Source organism: Odontomachus brunneus, unplaced genomic scaffold (genome assembly GCF_010583005.1).
Source record: "Odontomachus brunneus isolate Ranch 3 - 2012 unplaced genomic scaffold, Obru_v1 Obru_scaffold_249, whole genome shotgun sequence".
Classification (NCBI taxonomy): domain Eukaryota; kingdom Metazoa; phylum Arthropoda; class Insecta; order Hymenoptera; family Formicidae; genus Odontomachus; species Odontomachus brunneus.
Genome location: NW_022639699.1, coordinates 338018 through 353235, shown reverse-complemented (window position 1 = coordinate 353235; position 15218 = coordinate 338018). Strand labels below are relative to the sequence as shown.

Below are 15218 nucleotides of genomic sequence, written 5' to 3'. Positions count from 1 at the left end.
AAGTAAAGTTTATGCTTACAAACAGATTTTTTTATCGCAACACGATATCATAAGCGTGAACTTTGCTTCGTTTTATTGACGAGTTAATGATAACACATAAGGAAAAAATATCATCCGAAATGTTGTGTATATAAAATAATTATTAAAAATCATGTGTTAAAGTGCATCAAGAAGCAAAGTTCACGCTTATGATATCGTGTTGCGATAAAAAAATCTATTTGTAAGCATAAACTTTACTTCTTGATGCAGTTATGCACATACACCATTTTTAACATTTTGTACGTACATTTCGGATGATATATTTTCTTTATGTGTTATCTTTAACTTGTCAATAATGACGTAAAGTAAGGTCAAAATAATGTTAAAAATAATACACCGTGAGTAGAAATAGAATCATTCGATCGTATTAGAAAAAATGTTGCTAATGAAAAAAGTTGTTAAAGATATTCTATTCAGATTAAAAAAGAAAACTATTATTCTATTTATATATTAATCATTTATTACATATAAATAAATACTTATATTTGCAACATATGCAAATATTATGAGTTTATTAATTATTGTTCCATATTAACATAATTAAGATGCATTGTACAGCGAATTGTAGCAGATGCCGCTCGAGCTACTAATATTTATTATGCGCGTTCAACGCGGCTGAATATCCGTGCAGCAGAAGAGTCCCGCGTTCAGATCAGCCGTAGCGAAAGGATTAAAGTCCTGTAAGGTGCCGAGGTCAAACCACCCCAGTACTTTATATTACTCCTCTACGTATTGTTAGATCGCGCGAATATTCGATATCGCGTCGCGTTCGTAGGAAATAACAGTCCACAAAATACAAAAAGAAAATAAGAACTTTATTGGTGCAAAATAGGTTGCAAAATTGCAATGTATCCAGAGAATATCTGAGGATCTCTTAAGTTCCATCTCCAGGGAAATCAGCTGTTCTCCTCGCACAATCATTTCGACGATCGATAGTCGGATGACCGAAGCAATACGACGCGTCGCAGCAATATTATTACATACATATTATAGGATAAAACTGTAGGGGAGATCGGGGCTTTTAAAAAAAATAATCGAAATATAAACGATGCTTCAACTTATCCCTATAACCAACTCACCCCCGTTTCCCCTGCAATACGCTCTATACTCAGTCAGAACGGAGATGATGTCGTTTCGACGAATCATTTCTGACTGGGACAATGTTTTGAAGCTAAATAAAATATTTATTGTTACATTATATCGTTGTATGAATTGTAATTGATTCAATTACAAACATTTTAGTTTTAAATAGTCTTTGCCACAAAAAATAATATATACTATATAAACAATCTCAACAAAAGTATATACCTTGATTTCGTATCGGGTTATTTTTACTATTGCAATGAAAATAGATTTCATGGAATGCACTTTGAATCCTAATAAATTTAGCGTTTCAATACATAATATTAAATAAAAGAAATTTTTTTATTTGCTTACGAGATATAAAGTCGAGCTAACACTTTCTCTTTGATAAATTTTTATAATATTCTTGTGAAGAGAATAAGAAAGAGAAAGTTCTTCTTTTCAGTATATAATTATGCGTTTTTCTAAAACTTGTATATATTTGAAGATTATTTTCAAGGAAATATTCTTTGCTGAAGATAATCATCGTTGAAAGGAAAGGAAAGCAAACTGAATAACTGTTTTTCTTAGCAGTAGAATGATACTTTTCTGCATGTATATGAAAGTGAATGGCGGAAATGTAATGTAATTTTCAGCAATTGTCTTAACATTTATATATCATTTGATTAATCACTATTCAAGTTAATTCATGTACGTGAAATTTGTAATTCTATTTTAGAATGTCTTTCTTCAATTGTTGTGGAATGAAAGGAAGTGTAAAAAGTTTCCAGATTGTTTTGGTAAAAGAAAATATGATTTTTGTTCTCTTCGATGTTTTCTGCTGAGGAACAGCGAGAAAGAAAGAGACAGCGCGAGCGTATATTTTATAATTATACGATAATTATTAAGTGTAAATTGGATGTGAATTTATCTCAGCGGATTAAATGCCACACCGCAAACATAAATGCGCAATCTGTTATTATAGAGATGCGAAATGTTTATATAACATCGCGTCGTGGTCTTTTAATAAATTGCAACGCGTCTGGCTGAAAATAACGCATCGGGAAGGTGGCATCGGGATCGGTTCGGAAAGCGCACATTAATTAAGCGCACTTTATCGGTAAATGACCTGCGCCGATAACGAGGAGAGCCGGAATAAAAGGAAGGGAGAGTCGCGTCGTTTGATGTATGCTGCTGTCGCGATGATTGCGCGAGTGTCGGCACTTCCGAAACCGAGGGAAATCACATCGAGATAATTCGCGATTGGCGAGGGAATTATCCGGTTGACGTGCCGGCGTTGTCAACATTCAGCAATTATTTTCCTCGTAGCCAGACTTTGCACAATTGCGAGCGACGGCCGCGATTCAATGGGAGCGTGTTGACGCAGCGTCTGGTCCCCGCCGTTCTCTGAATGGGCCCGCGAGCGGGGCATTCTCCCATTTATTGTAACTCGACACCCGATCTGAATTTCCTCATATCAGAGCGATACGAGCGAAAACAAGCGGGTGCTTTCGTATTTTCGTTAAATGCATGATATTTATACATCGGGCGTGTTTGCACGCGCGCGTGGAATGCAGATGCAAATTGGAGCTCGGCTCGTTAATGATATTAGTTTGATCCTTACGCGACTTAATTGAAAATATCGCCCGATTGTTAAATTACTGCCTCGCGCGCTTATCCGTAGTTATTAATTATAATTTTAATTATAACGAGCCCCAATTTGGCGCCGCGAGAATTACACCTGCGACGCATTTACATATTTCTATTCATTCAATCGCACATTTCTATGAGAGGCGGCAATTTTTAATGCCACCAACTTTCACAGTTTTAACCGCTCGGCAAATTGGCTCATTTGTCAAATATATACGAGACACGTAATTGCTCTTCATACATGAAGTGAAAATATACGAATATTGATAATTACATCGGGTAAATTGTTGCGCATCGCAGAATTATGCATATACCAAATTTGGTGATTGACCTGTGATTAAGGTCTTTCGTTCGACTGTAGGGGAGATCGGGGCAAGATGGCACATTTTTCAGAATTTCGAAGACACAACTTCTCGAACAGTTAATTGTTGCGATTGACTGTGCAAACATGATAGAGACCAACCTTCCTCTATGTTTTTATGCTCGAGAAAATCATGTAAACGATCCTTTTTTTCTGTAATAACCGAAATACGAATATGCAGCAATCATAGTGGCCATTTTACTACAGTACAATGTTGCAGAGACATTAATTACCCGGTGAGAAGAATTTGTCCTGGATTAATGTAGCATTAATTCAAGTAATAAATTGTATATATTAGAATCACCCTCTTAACAAAACTCGTGAAAAAATATAACATTAATAGATCTCAAATCCAACCAAAACGTAATATGTTCCAATAGAATAAAATTCAGAATATTCCAATAAAAGTAAAACATTCGAAGACTATTTCAAGTTCAAGTCTGATATATTAGGATAAAATGTTCTTAGAATGTTCTTAGGATGTTCCTTATGGACAGTCTGGACAGTCTTTTTGCTAGAATTAATACTACATTAATCCAGGAGAAATCTTTCTTAGTAGGTAGGCTCAATATCAATCATTTTATGAGTCATTGTTTTTATTATCCAAGATAGTGTCTCACACATTCACAAGAGACTTCATTCTAGCTAATAACATGTCAGTTAAGTTTATTCAATCACGACAGAGAATATTAATATTAAATTTGGAGACGCTTGAAAATATACTTGACTGCTTCTACATCAGTTTTTTTCTATTTCCTGACTGTAATATTATTCCGATTTTATATAATGAAATTCGGGGAAAAGTATTTTTTTATATTCTAAAAGAAGGATTTTACGATTTTGTTTTCATTGTTTCTCTCATTAACTGTATAAACAAATCCTTTGAATCAACTAGACTCGGTTTTCCTTAGGCAATCCGTTATATTTCCCAGTTGCAGGATCGCTTCTTTAGCGATCGAACAGTGCGACGAAAGGACCGAGATTTACGATCGAGATGTCATTTTTCCGCAATCAGCTCGACCGGGCGCTTCCATTCGATCAGCTGGCCGTTACTTTCGGTTAATCCCAGAAATCTCTCTCGCCCACGTCCGGTGGGGCAACCCCAACTGGCGGGTCGGAGGATCCCCCGCTCCATCCTTGATTGATTTTGGAATAGGGGTGGCCGAACGCATCACGGTCGCATATAAAATAATTACGCGCTGCCGTTTATTTAACACTCGATCGTGTGCCGCCGCGAAGATCACGCAAGCCACTTTGTTGCCGTTCGTATCTAATCGACGATCAATATCATCATCTTAAGTTGACAATCGAAGCCCTCTCGTGATCCTCGGCTGAGACGATTTTAAAGGATTCGCTCAACCCTCGAGTCACCCTCACGCTCTGCAAAAGCGATCAGATCCGAAAACAACGTTGCGTATCTCGTGATCGCCACTTGACTGGACACAATGACACATTTTGTGTGCTTCAAAACATACGATCGATCCAATGTTACTGCCTAATTCCTTGTTGCAAAATGTTATCAAAAACCCTCAAAATTATTTGCTAGTTGAAATACCCGCAAATAGAAAAATTTCCGCGAAAAACTGGTCACTAGTTAGAAACTGATTAAGGTTTTTATGAGACGATAACTATTCAGAAACTGGCCGGAGAAATATTGGTCAGTATTTCCTGGTAAGCTAGTCAGAGATCAAGTAAGAAAAAATGATAAATAAATGCTGGGCAGTTTCTCTCTGTCTAACAAAACTTAAAAAAAAACGTGCTAGTATTTCTTAACCAGTATTGGCTAGAAACTAAGCAAGAACAAATGGTAATTAAATGGCAAGTAAATATATTGGACAGTTTCAGTCTACTAAAAAAAGAACTAGTTAGAAATTGGTTAGAAAGTAGTCAGAAATTGACTACTTTTACTGTCCAGTTATTATTTATTTATTATTAGCAAGGAACTAAGGGGCAGCTCCTAAAGAGCCGCCCAAGACACCCACAATCATATTGAGATCCATTGGGTTACTTAAGCTTAAACTACAATGTGTTTTTTGCCTCCTGTTTCTTGTTCTTTGTCTTTTTCTGACTTAAGGTTTGTGTTAAAAAGGAATAAAGAAAAAGAAAAAGCAAAGAACACATTGTAGATCATTTATTGTCTAGTTAATGGCGCAGTAAAGATCACCTAATTGGTCAGTCAGAAACTAGCCAGTAATCAGAATTTTTAGTAAGTTACTGGTTAGAAACTGCTTATAAGAAGAGGTCGCTCTTTCTACTTGGCCAATGACATCCTCACGGCAGTCGACGTGTTAAATTCCACTTTTGAGACGTGCAGCTATATTCTGTGAGTAACTAACGAGGAAGGAAACGTGAAACGAAGATTACGCCGGCATCACCGGCTTTCAGCTGATCAATTTTCCACTCGGACAGATTGATCGTCCGCGATAGATTGAGACAAGACGGGAGGACTGATCGTCGAAGACGCGCGACCTTTAACGGCTTCTAACGATCGTGCTCGAACAATCGGACGTGCGACGGAAGTTCCACGTGTCCCCTAACTCGATATCGTCCCGTTGTCGGTCCGTATGGTAATTCTCGCGCGGATCCTGTCTGACCCCGCGGCATTAACGAGGCCGGAACGAGTTTTCGATCGAGTTCGGGGGCGGCCGACAAATACGATTCGGGCGAGATTTCGCGCCTCGCCTCGCCGGGCACGCCGGTGTGTGACTAATAAAGTTGAGCTGAGCGTGGAAGCACAATCGCATTTCGTTCATCGCGCAGATGTTCATGATCGTAACGCGATTTTTTCGATCGGGAGATCCTACCGATCGCGCGAACATTCGCCTGTCGATCGTTTCGACGTCGTGCAAGCTTCGCCGGGTTGCAGCGCATTTTCCCCTGCGCGGATGAGAGCAACGGAGATCATAATATGTCGGCGTAATCTTTGTTTTACGTTTCCTTCTTCGCCAGTACTGACAGAATACAGTTGCATCTCGAACATGGAATTTAACGCGTCGACTGCCCTAGTAGAAAGAGCGAGCCCTTCCTGTAGTCAGTACCTGGCCAGAAATTTTTGTTACTGGCTAGTTTCTAGCAAACTTAGACAACGCTTACTTTGCCAGTAACTGGACAGTAAAACTACGTCAGTTTCTGGCTAATTTCTAGCTGGTTTTTGACCGGTTTCTAATCAAACTATTTTTCGTATAAAGTTCTGTCGAGTAGTTTGCATCGTTCTTGATTCTGTCTCTACATTGTAAAATAGAATATTGTATTATTTAATACAAAAATAATACGAAAGTAAAATAACGTAAAAATTACAATAGGACATGTGAAATGTATTAAATTCAACACAAAATTTTTTTATAATGTAGTCATTCCGTTGACTCTTTAAGACTCAATGAATATAATTATGTGCATTCACTTTGGATGTTCTTTAACTTTTTTATATTGGCAAGATAATGATTCCCTCGATATAATACTATCAACCCATCCCATATAAACTCGTATTTCAGAAGATAGAAGGTAGAGTCTTCTCACGTGAAAATTCACTTAGAGATGGTCGCAGCTTTATTTTTAATTACCATTTTGATAATACACCAAAAATGTACATATTACATATAAATTGTGTTATTTATGATTTTAACACTTAGAAACAATGAATACGAACTCAACACAGAATAGTCGCGCGAGACAACAATATTCTAAATTAATACATGGATACGTTAAGAATTCAGCACAAAAATTCCCCCACTGATTGCTTTCAACACAAATACAAAATGCTTTTCATCATGGAAAATAAAAATATTTAAGATATTTGCAATTTCGTATTAAGAACTTACGTTCTATATTCTTAAAGATTTAACACAAAAATTTCCGTATTGATCGCTTTCAATACAAATACAAAATGTTTTTCACCATGGAAGATAAAAATATTTGCATTCTTGTATGGTGATTGAAAACTTACGTTCTAAATTTTCGTTCGCGTTGCAAAAATTGCAATGAGTCGCGAGGGAAGGTGGCGATAAATTTTGAAAACTGTGATTGACACGGTTTCGTGCACGCTGCATGAGGCGATCCACTGCGCGACGGTTGTTCCGCGGCGGAATCGTCGCGCTCCCTTCATTCGTTTGACATAAATATTTATATTCGAGCGTTCTTACTTCCTGAGCTTTTTCCAAACTCATTTCCCGATGTAAATACTGTTTGTCCCCGCGATCCACCTCGTAAGCCCTCAGGGACGCGAAGGAGGAACTGGGGTTCCCGTGGGGGGTGTCAGAAGCTATCGAGCGGTAATTCCGTCGTCGGGAAAAGAGAATACTCCCCGCTCTGTTGCCAAAATTTCCTCCTCCACGGCGTCGTGGTCTCCCGAAAATTCGAATTTCATGCCGCTTTCTTCGCGAGAACACGTTCGCCGCGTGCGAATAATCGGATTGTCAAATCGCATTTCTTGATCGTTATCGCATCACGGCAGGACGAGGCCGTGCCAATCTTATTAATTCAACTCACGTGACTTTGTATAAGAGTACCGGCTTCTCGATCTCGTTAACATACACCCCCCTAATCCGGTCGATTACTAGCAAGCGTATCCCGACGCGTTGATTTTATCTTCGAAACGGCGAAGGATTTGTCTGACGATAACGATCCAGTCGATGTAAATTGATATAGTAAATGCTGATTAGTGTCAAATAGATCGTGCTCTTCCGAGATTTATATCGACATCTGATATATCATATTTCTCCCATACAAAGTAAAAAACGTATTGAAATCGACTCACGTAGGAATTTTTGCGTTAAATTTTTAATATATCCGTGTGTTAATTTAACATATTGTCATTTTGATTACTCTACATTGGGTTTACATTCACCATCTCTAAGTATTAAAATAACGTAACAAGTGCCCAAGTGTTATATTTTTGTGTTAATTTTCGATATATTATTTGTGTTATTTGTTTGTGCTATTATCTTATGTTAAATTAACGTAAAAATTACAATAGGACATGTGAAATGTATTAAATTCAACACAAAATTTTGTTATAGTGTAGTCATTCCGTTGACTCTTCAAGGCTCAATGGATATAATTATGTGCATTCACTTTGGATGTTCCTTAACTTTTTTATATTGGCAAGATAATGATTCCATCGATATAACACTATCAACCCATCCCACATAAAGCTATATTCCTGATCTTAACCCGTAAAACAGTGATTTTCCCGCTGAAGAAATCAATATAGCAAAGCAGAATCGTTGATGCTCGAAATTACATAAAGTATGTCATAAAAAAAGTAAGCAAGTTTTATTTTCTCAATTTTTTATCGATGTCATATTGAAGCACAAAGTGTTTTTATGTTAGTGTTTTTACGTTTATTTTATCATGATTATAAGATTTATTAAATCCTGTAGCTGGCGCACACATGCACAAATATTCATATAAATATATATACATAGATAAAATAAATATATTGAAATATATAAATATATCAATTTTATTCGGGCTACGAAACTCTTCGGAGCTTTTTTTAAAACTACTATATGGAGAAAATTTTTTATTCGAATGGGATCAATATCTTAAAGGCCCTGAAGGGTTAACAATTAATTCTGATTTGATCATTAAAACTGTTTGCAAGACGTCACAGCATTCTTGCCGACTGGAAAGCAATTGTGAAGCCATAATATTCAATCTTCCAATTGGTGAAGACGTCGTCTAAGAATATGCACGTACGCATACTCGCACGCACGCACGCACGCACACGCGCTCGCAAATTATGGCATTAGGATAATCAAATCTTGTCGCGGTGCAATCTGTCGGCTGCGCGCGGGGTTAAACGAGAGGAGAAAAATGACGGTCCGATACAAAATACACACCCGCTATAAGCCACCCGCGCCGAGAGTAGCGCGCGCAAAAGCAGGGGCGTCAAATTTCATTAGCATATCAATGCTGGCGGATGGCAAGGTGCCACCTGCGCCCTCGTATTATGGGATCATCGGGAAAAGTGAGGGGGGAGGGGAGCTCACACTGCAAACGGGGGACCAGGGGTTGCGCTAGTCGGAAAGATCAAAAAAAGAGTAGTTGTCTCTTCGCCTCTCCGCCACCTCGTTGCTAATTTCGGCCGATTGTTAGCGCATCGCGTGTATGTGTGTGTGTGTGTGTGACGGTGTATTACGTCGAAAGGGCATCTTTTTTTTGCACTTTTGCATTTTCTCCGAAAGAAACGCGTTAAATCTATAATTGAGAACGATACTTTGAGAACGTTAACGATGCGAACGCTATGATCGTTATCGATATCGCGTTGAAAGAACTTGTGTGAAGGTGTATATAAGAGTCAGGAATACAAAAAATCTCACTAGAAAAGTTATCTTTTTAAGAATATATTTATATATTTATTCTGCGTGTGCGCGCGAAAGAGAAAAAAGAAAAAAACCGCCGGGTAGACAGGCCTCGCGTTATTATTAATTAACACGCTCTATTCCGAGCCAATTTTATTTGACCTGCCATCCATGCTGCGTGGGTTAGCCGCGTTGTCATGTTATTATACTTGTCAAATAACATAAGGTGAACGTTCCAGTTAGTGACAGTATTCCAATTAGTTCGTTTTTCTTAATAAATCAATTAATACAGATTCGTATTTATACTAAAAACATGTTGTCGTATATTCCAAATTTTAATTTATTTAAGAGAATATTTAAAGACAGTAAAAATGTTGTACCACTAAAATTTTACAAGCATACTGCTGACGGCGACAGTTCGGACAATACTCGCTGATACATGTCAGAAGTTGACAGTTAATATCACATGTTTATTTGTCAGATTTGTGTGGTTATTCTTTAACTTTAAGCAATTGAAATGATTGAATGTCAGAGTTGAATGAAAGAAGGATAAAGAATATTTTCTAAGCGGAGAAAAAGTAATAAGATATGTAATTTTCGTAGTTAATTTATATATGTCAGCGCAATCGATAGAAGATTTATTGGTCTCTATTAGTAACAATCTGAATAAATGTGACATAAAATGATAACGTTTTTTAAAAAAAACATATGATTTGTGAATCTTACTTATTATAAAGTTAACAAATAGTATTAATATCATAACTTTCTCTTCCAAAATTGATCAAATAATACAAATATGAACCATTAGCCTTTAAATTGTCATGTTTAAATCAATAATAGGTTAATAATGCATTCATGATTCTGTATTGATTTGTGATATTCGAATAATATATATATTTTGTGTGATTACTTATTATTTTTTATTAATATTTATAAAATATTCATGTATTTTCCTCTTTATTTTCACTAGAGAGTTTACTTGGTCATTAATTAGGACATTCACCTTATGTCACAAGTTGAGACAAAATTAAATTGTCATGTTATTAAATAGTATATATTAGTTACACTTTTAAGAAAGTATCATAAATAAAGTAAAATCTTCTCATAAAGTAGAACAAATAAAATCCGAAATGTTCAAGCTTTTCAAAATTAATTGTGTGGGTGCACTTAACTTAACACGTGCGTTATTAATTAAATTTATTCATTTCCACGATGAGTTTACTTGGTCACTAATTAGGACTTACACTTGTCTCAATACTGGTGAAAGTATTTCCTGATTAGGTTTAGAGTTAAAATATCAAACGGTCCAAACGGGGATGTTTAATAATGGAATAACAATATTTAACATTGGTAAAGATAATATTGAACGTAGGTATTTGTGCCAACGCGTACAGGTTTGACGGCGAGCGAGACGCAATGCCGTCAAAATAGTGCGAAGGAACAAAACAGCAGAAGCTACATACACTTTCCGCTTGTTTTAAGCTCGAACCGTACGCGGCCAAAGTTTTAAGTCACAACACGCGCGGATCGGTAAACAAAAAATTGTCGGTGACTGAGAAAGCCAGCGTGTATCGACGAGCAGAATTCGGCGCATCCGTCGGTGCGTGCAAGGCAAATAAAGACTGGATAAATAATATTCGCGACTCGAAGTTGAAGAACGATAAGAACGACGAGAGATCGAACTATATCCGTGACTTGTCAATTGCCGATTGACGAAGTAGACATTGCCAGTTAAACTTGTTGCGAAGAATGGTGTATCTTGATCTCTTTCTGATGCGTCTTCATGTTTTATTCAAGGATTGGACGTATTGTCCACGTGATATACATAGTTTTTTCTCAAGCAGACGATGTAAACTACGTAAAATATTGTTATACTAAATTTATAAAAAAAGTAATTAAATCTTGAGCCAGTTGCCGTGTATGTTTATTTTCGAATCAATTATAAATGCAACGTTTAACAAGAATTGCCTGAAAATGTCATTTCGTTACGCGACAGATTAGTAGATTAAACTCTGAAGGTTAGAATGTAACCAGAGAATACTGTGGACTCTAACTTGTTTAAGAAACAACGTTTGCAAACTTACACAAATATTCTTTAAATAAGTTAAATAAAAATGTGAACTTTTTTTAATTACGAAGTATATTTTCTAGTTAGGTTTTCAGATATTCAATCAGTTAAAGTATAGCATAGTCAATATAAAAATTATCGCGGATCTTAAAATCGCGTAAAATTTAGATTTATTTTTGAGAAGACATACAATTATTTCTAACAGAGTATTAAATGCACGTTCAGGGAAATTTCTCGAACTAATGCGGAGAGTTCATTTTCTATATTAGATTCGATTCTATATTTATTTCAATATTATTTACCACCCCTTAATTTTCTTTTATCCTCTTTTATTACTCAAATGATAAGCAACTTCTAAATGTTGACACACACACTCTTTCTCTGTTAAAAATAATTATTCTACCGAAAATAAATTTAAATTCCGCAACAAGCTTCCCGGAGGCTCTTATTGGCTTCTCTTAGTGCATTTTTGATTAACTTATGCTTTCTTTAGACGATATCTATATAGGATGCCCAGTAACTCACAGAAAAGTTGCGGTGTGCAGGTAAATTAAGTCAAACTGAACGAAAGATTCCTCTACCATTTTGCGAACAGCCAACGTAAAATTCTAAATTATTAATCAAAGAAGATTCATGAATAATCACGCGCTATACAGTAGAAAAGTATACTTGCATATTAGGTCAAACTGAACAAAAAATCTTCTATCATTTTCCAAATGACCACGTACATGTTTAGTTATTAATTAAAGAAGTGTGGTGTACAGTTGTGCGCGATAATGCATCAATTTTTTTTAATTAATAACCAAGCATCTTAGTCATTTGAAAAATGGTAGAGAACTTTTTGGTCCAGTTTGACTTAATATACAAGCATGTAGTGGTAAACGTCGCTATCACATCGCATCTACCGTATGGCGCGTCGTTCTTCTTTGATTAATACTCAAAATTTTACGTGGTTGTTCATAGAATAGTAGAGAAATTTTTTGTTCAGTTTGACTTAATATACAAGTATATAGCGGTAAACGTCGCTATCACATCGCATCTACCGTACGCGCGTCATTCTTCTTTGATTAATACCAAAAATGTTACGTGGTTGTTCGCAAAATGGTAGAGGAATTTATTGCTCAATTCGATCTAATCTATCTGTACACCGTGGCTCCTCCGTGAGTTATCAGACACTCTGTAGATTATATGTTGTCTACACGTGAACGCAGAATATCGTGATTTTCACGTAAACGTCCAATTCCGGCTTTATCGTAGGCAGCGAGAGTGTGGAAACCTCATCATAGCGCAGGTTCTTCGAAGGATATCGAGAAGGTTCGAAGGAACGAAGAGTTGTCCTCGGCGTTCCGCCCGTCGGAACTGAATAAGAACGGGCGACGCGACGGCCAGGGCGCACGCAAATCCACCTCCGCGACGGGCCTTTATACGAGTCACAGACGTGGGGCGAGATAAGTGGAAAAAGAGGGTGGCACGTAGCAGGCAACGACGTTATGCCATTAGAATAATCAAATCTCGGCTGACCTGTCGCGGGCGGGGAAAGTAGTCGCGCGTCGACGCAGGCTCACGCATTACATTACGCGTTATATTATGCGTGACGTTACAGCACGAGAGAAAAATGTCGCGAGAGACGACGTCGGATGTAAGGGAGTTAATCCCGCGCTGCTAATCCGCGTCCCCGTGAGAGCACGCAAACGGTAATTACTTACGTTTACTTCATGTTGCTCCGTTCCGACGGGTATAATTCCGCGAGACTTCTGACGTATCCGCGTTTTTGCAGCTTCATTATTCGACAAAACTCTCGACAGATCTTAAGCATCGCTTGCTTTCACTTAACGCAATCAGCACTGAGACTTTCTGTGAGAGGACAGTCTGACCTGGAGCTACCTAACGTGCGTTCGCGAGCGGCACTGTCGCGCTGAACTTCTTCCTTGTGTCAAAAGAAACTGAGTGGCCCGATATATGAATGTTCACTTTTGTAAAGGTATCAACGAGGTATGTGAAAATTCATGAGAAATTCGACGATTTCTTTCATGACGCATCCTAATCGCGATCTCTTCTGGATTCTGTACTCGCAACACAAAAATCCAAACAAAATCTAAAGGGCCAGTAGTAGCAGTGTGAAAGTTTCAGACACTTCTCCGACGTGTGCCAGACGCGTATGTCGTCCGGATGGTTTCTCTCCGGTCTTTGATTTTTCACTGTTTGACTTACTCACCGTGCCTGACGCTCAGCGGGCTGGTAGGGCTCCGCGGATGTTCCGAATTCGTTTCATTCTGCGCCTGCTGATGCTGGTGCTGATGATCTTCGGTGGCCGTGACCGTTGCTGTCCCGTTCATTGTGCCTCCTCGATCATTCGTTATCAGAGCGACGTCAAACGTGCTGAAACCGTCACACACTCTCTTAGACTTCTTATCCGCCTCTTTTAATCGCAAGTCCAAGTCATGCATGATCTACAGGCCGAACAAGCGACGCGCGGACGCGACAATTTAAGCGTCGTCTTTCGCAACTCGGAAGATCCGCTCCGACTTGTCCAATAAGAAGCAGGTCCGTAATTTAATTCAGCTTATTTGGAAACAATTAAATACAACTGACTTGAGAAAAGATTATAACTGCGCTCATTTAAATACGAATTTATTTTCTGCCTTGGAATGTTTATTCTAATGACAGTCGCATCCCAATATGCGAACTTCTGGTCGAATTTGACTTGTTAAATAAAAAAGGTTAATTTCGTAATAAAAAGTAATTTTATTACAATTGGAAAGATTGAAGTCTCTTCTCCCGCCTCGCCAAACAACAGTCCGTAACTTCAACATGACCTGCGTTACTTCTCAATGAAGATTGACGTCACGCTCGTCGGAGATCACGTATCGCGAAGCAATACACGTCGCGCTCTCGCTTTCGATCGCAGGTCATCGTGACTCACCTAGGATAACTCCAGTTCCCGGCGTAGCCGCACTGTGGCACGTACGTCACTTCTGCCGCGATCACCTCCACCCTCCTCAGTCCACGATCACCAAGTAGTCTTCCAAGCGTCCGTGCCGACTTGATCTATGGTCTGTAACCTGGTTCCCAGCGATTGCCAAACGCGGCGATCGGCTCGAGTGACGCGAAAGGCGAGCAGCACTTTGGTGGACCCAAAGAAGCCGGGAAAGTCGCGACGTCCGATGCGGAAACCAACGCGATTACGCGACCCTGAACGCGGCGGGAGCGAGAGGAGGACGCTCGTAGCTGCGAGCGAGAGACTGATCGCGAGGAAGAGGATTTTCCACTTTCGCGTTATCAGGATCGACGTTCCGCTTCGAGATCGACGCGTAGGCGGAACGTCGTCGATGTCGGGTTGGCGTATGACGTCTGTGGCGTCCCGATCCGGGATCTCGACGGCGAGTCGCCGTTACCTGCGGATGACGTCGGCGTCGTCGTCGTCGTCGTCGTCGCCACCGCCGCCACCGCCGCCGCCGCCGCCGCCGCCGCCGCCGCCGCCGCCGCCGCCGCTGCCGCCGTCGTCGTGGCGGTTGCCGCCGCCGTGCCGTCGCAGGTAGCGGGCGAGCAACGCCCGGCGCCGATTGGTCCGTCGGCACTTTTGAAGGCGGGATCAGGAGGCAACGCCGGAAAAACGACAAAAACGAGGAGCGGGAGGATTTAACCTATAGCCTCCACGTTTGATGCGGCGCCTCGCCGCGACGCCCGTCGTCGCGGCGACGCGCTTGCGCCGACCCCTCCGACCCTACGATGACGC

The 15218-nt window shown here is 39.3% G+C and overlaps 1 protein-coding gene across 3 annotated transcripts in view; it reads right to left on the bottom strand.

The window, feature by feature from the left end:
- LOC116852690 (photoreceptor-specific nuclear receptor-like) overlaps positions 1 to 14900 on the bottom strand; it is a 55066-nt gene extending 40166 nt beyond the window's left edge. Inside the window, exons 1-2 of one of the 3 annotated variants that reach the window (XM_032833274.1) lie at positions 14406 to 14900; positions 13698 to 13861 (exon numbers count right to left, since the gene is read on the bottom strand). In XM_032833274.1, coding sequence (XP_032689165.1) covers positions 13698 to 13818 — 121 coding nt within the window. In that variant the 5' untranslated portion in view covers positions 13819 to 13861; positions 14406 to 14900. Of the gene's footprint in view, positions 1 to 13188; positions 13665 to 13697; positions 13862 to 14405 lie in introns of those variants that run through there. The other 2 variants (XM_032833275.1, XM_032833276.1) reach the window with 2 other exon arrangements.
- Between the last annotated feature and the right edge of the window lie 318 nt (positions 14901 to 15218).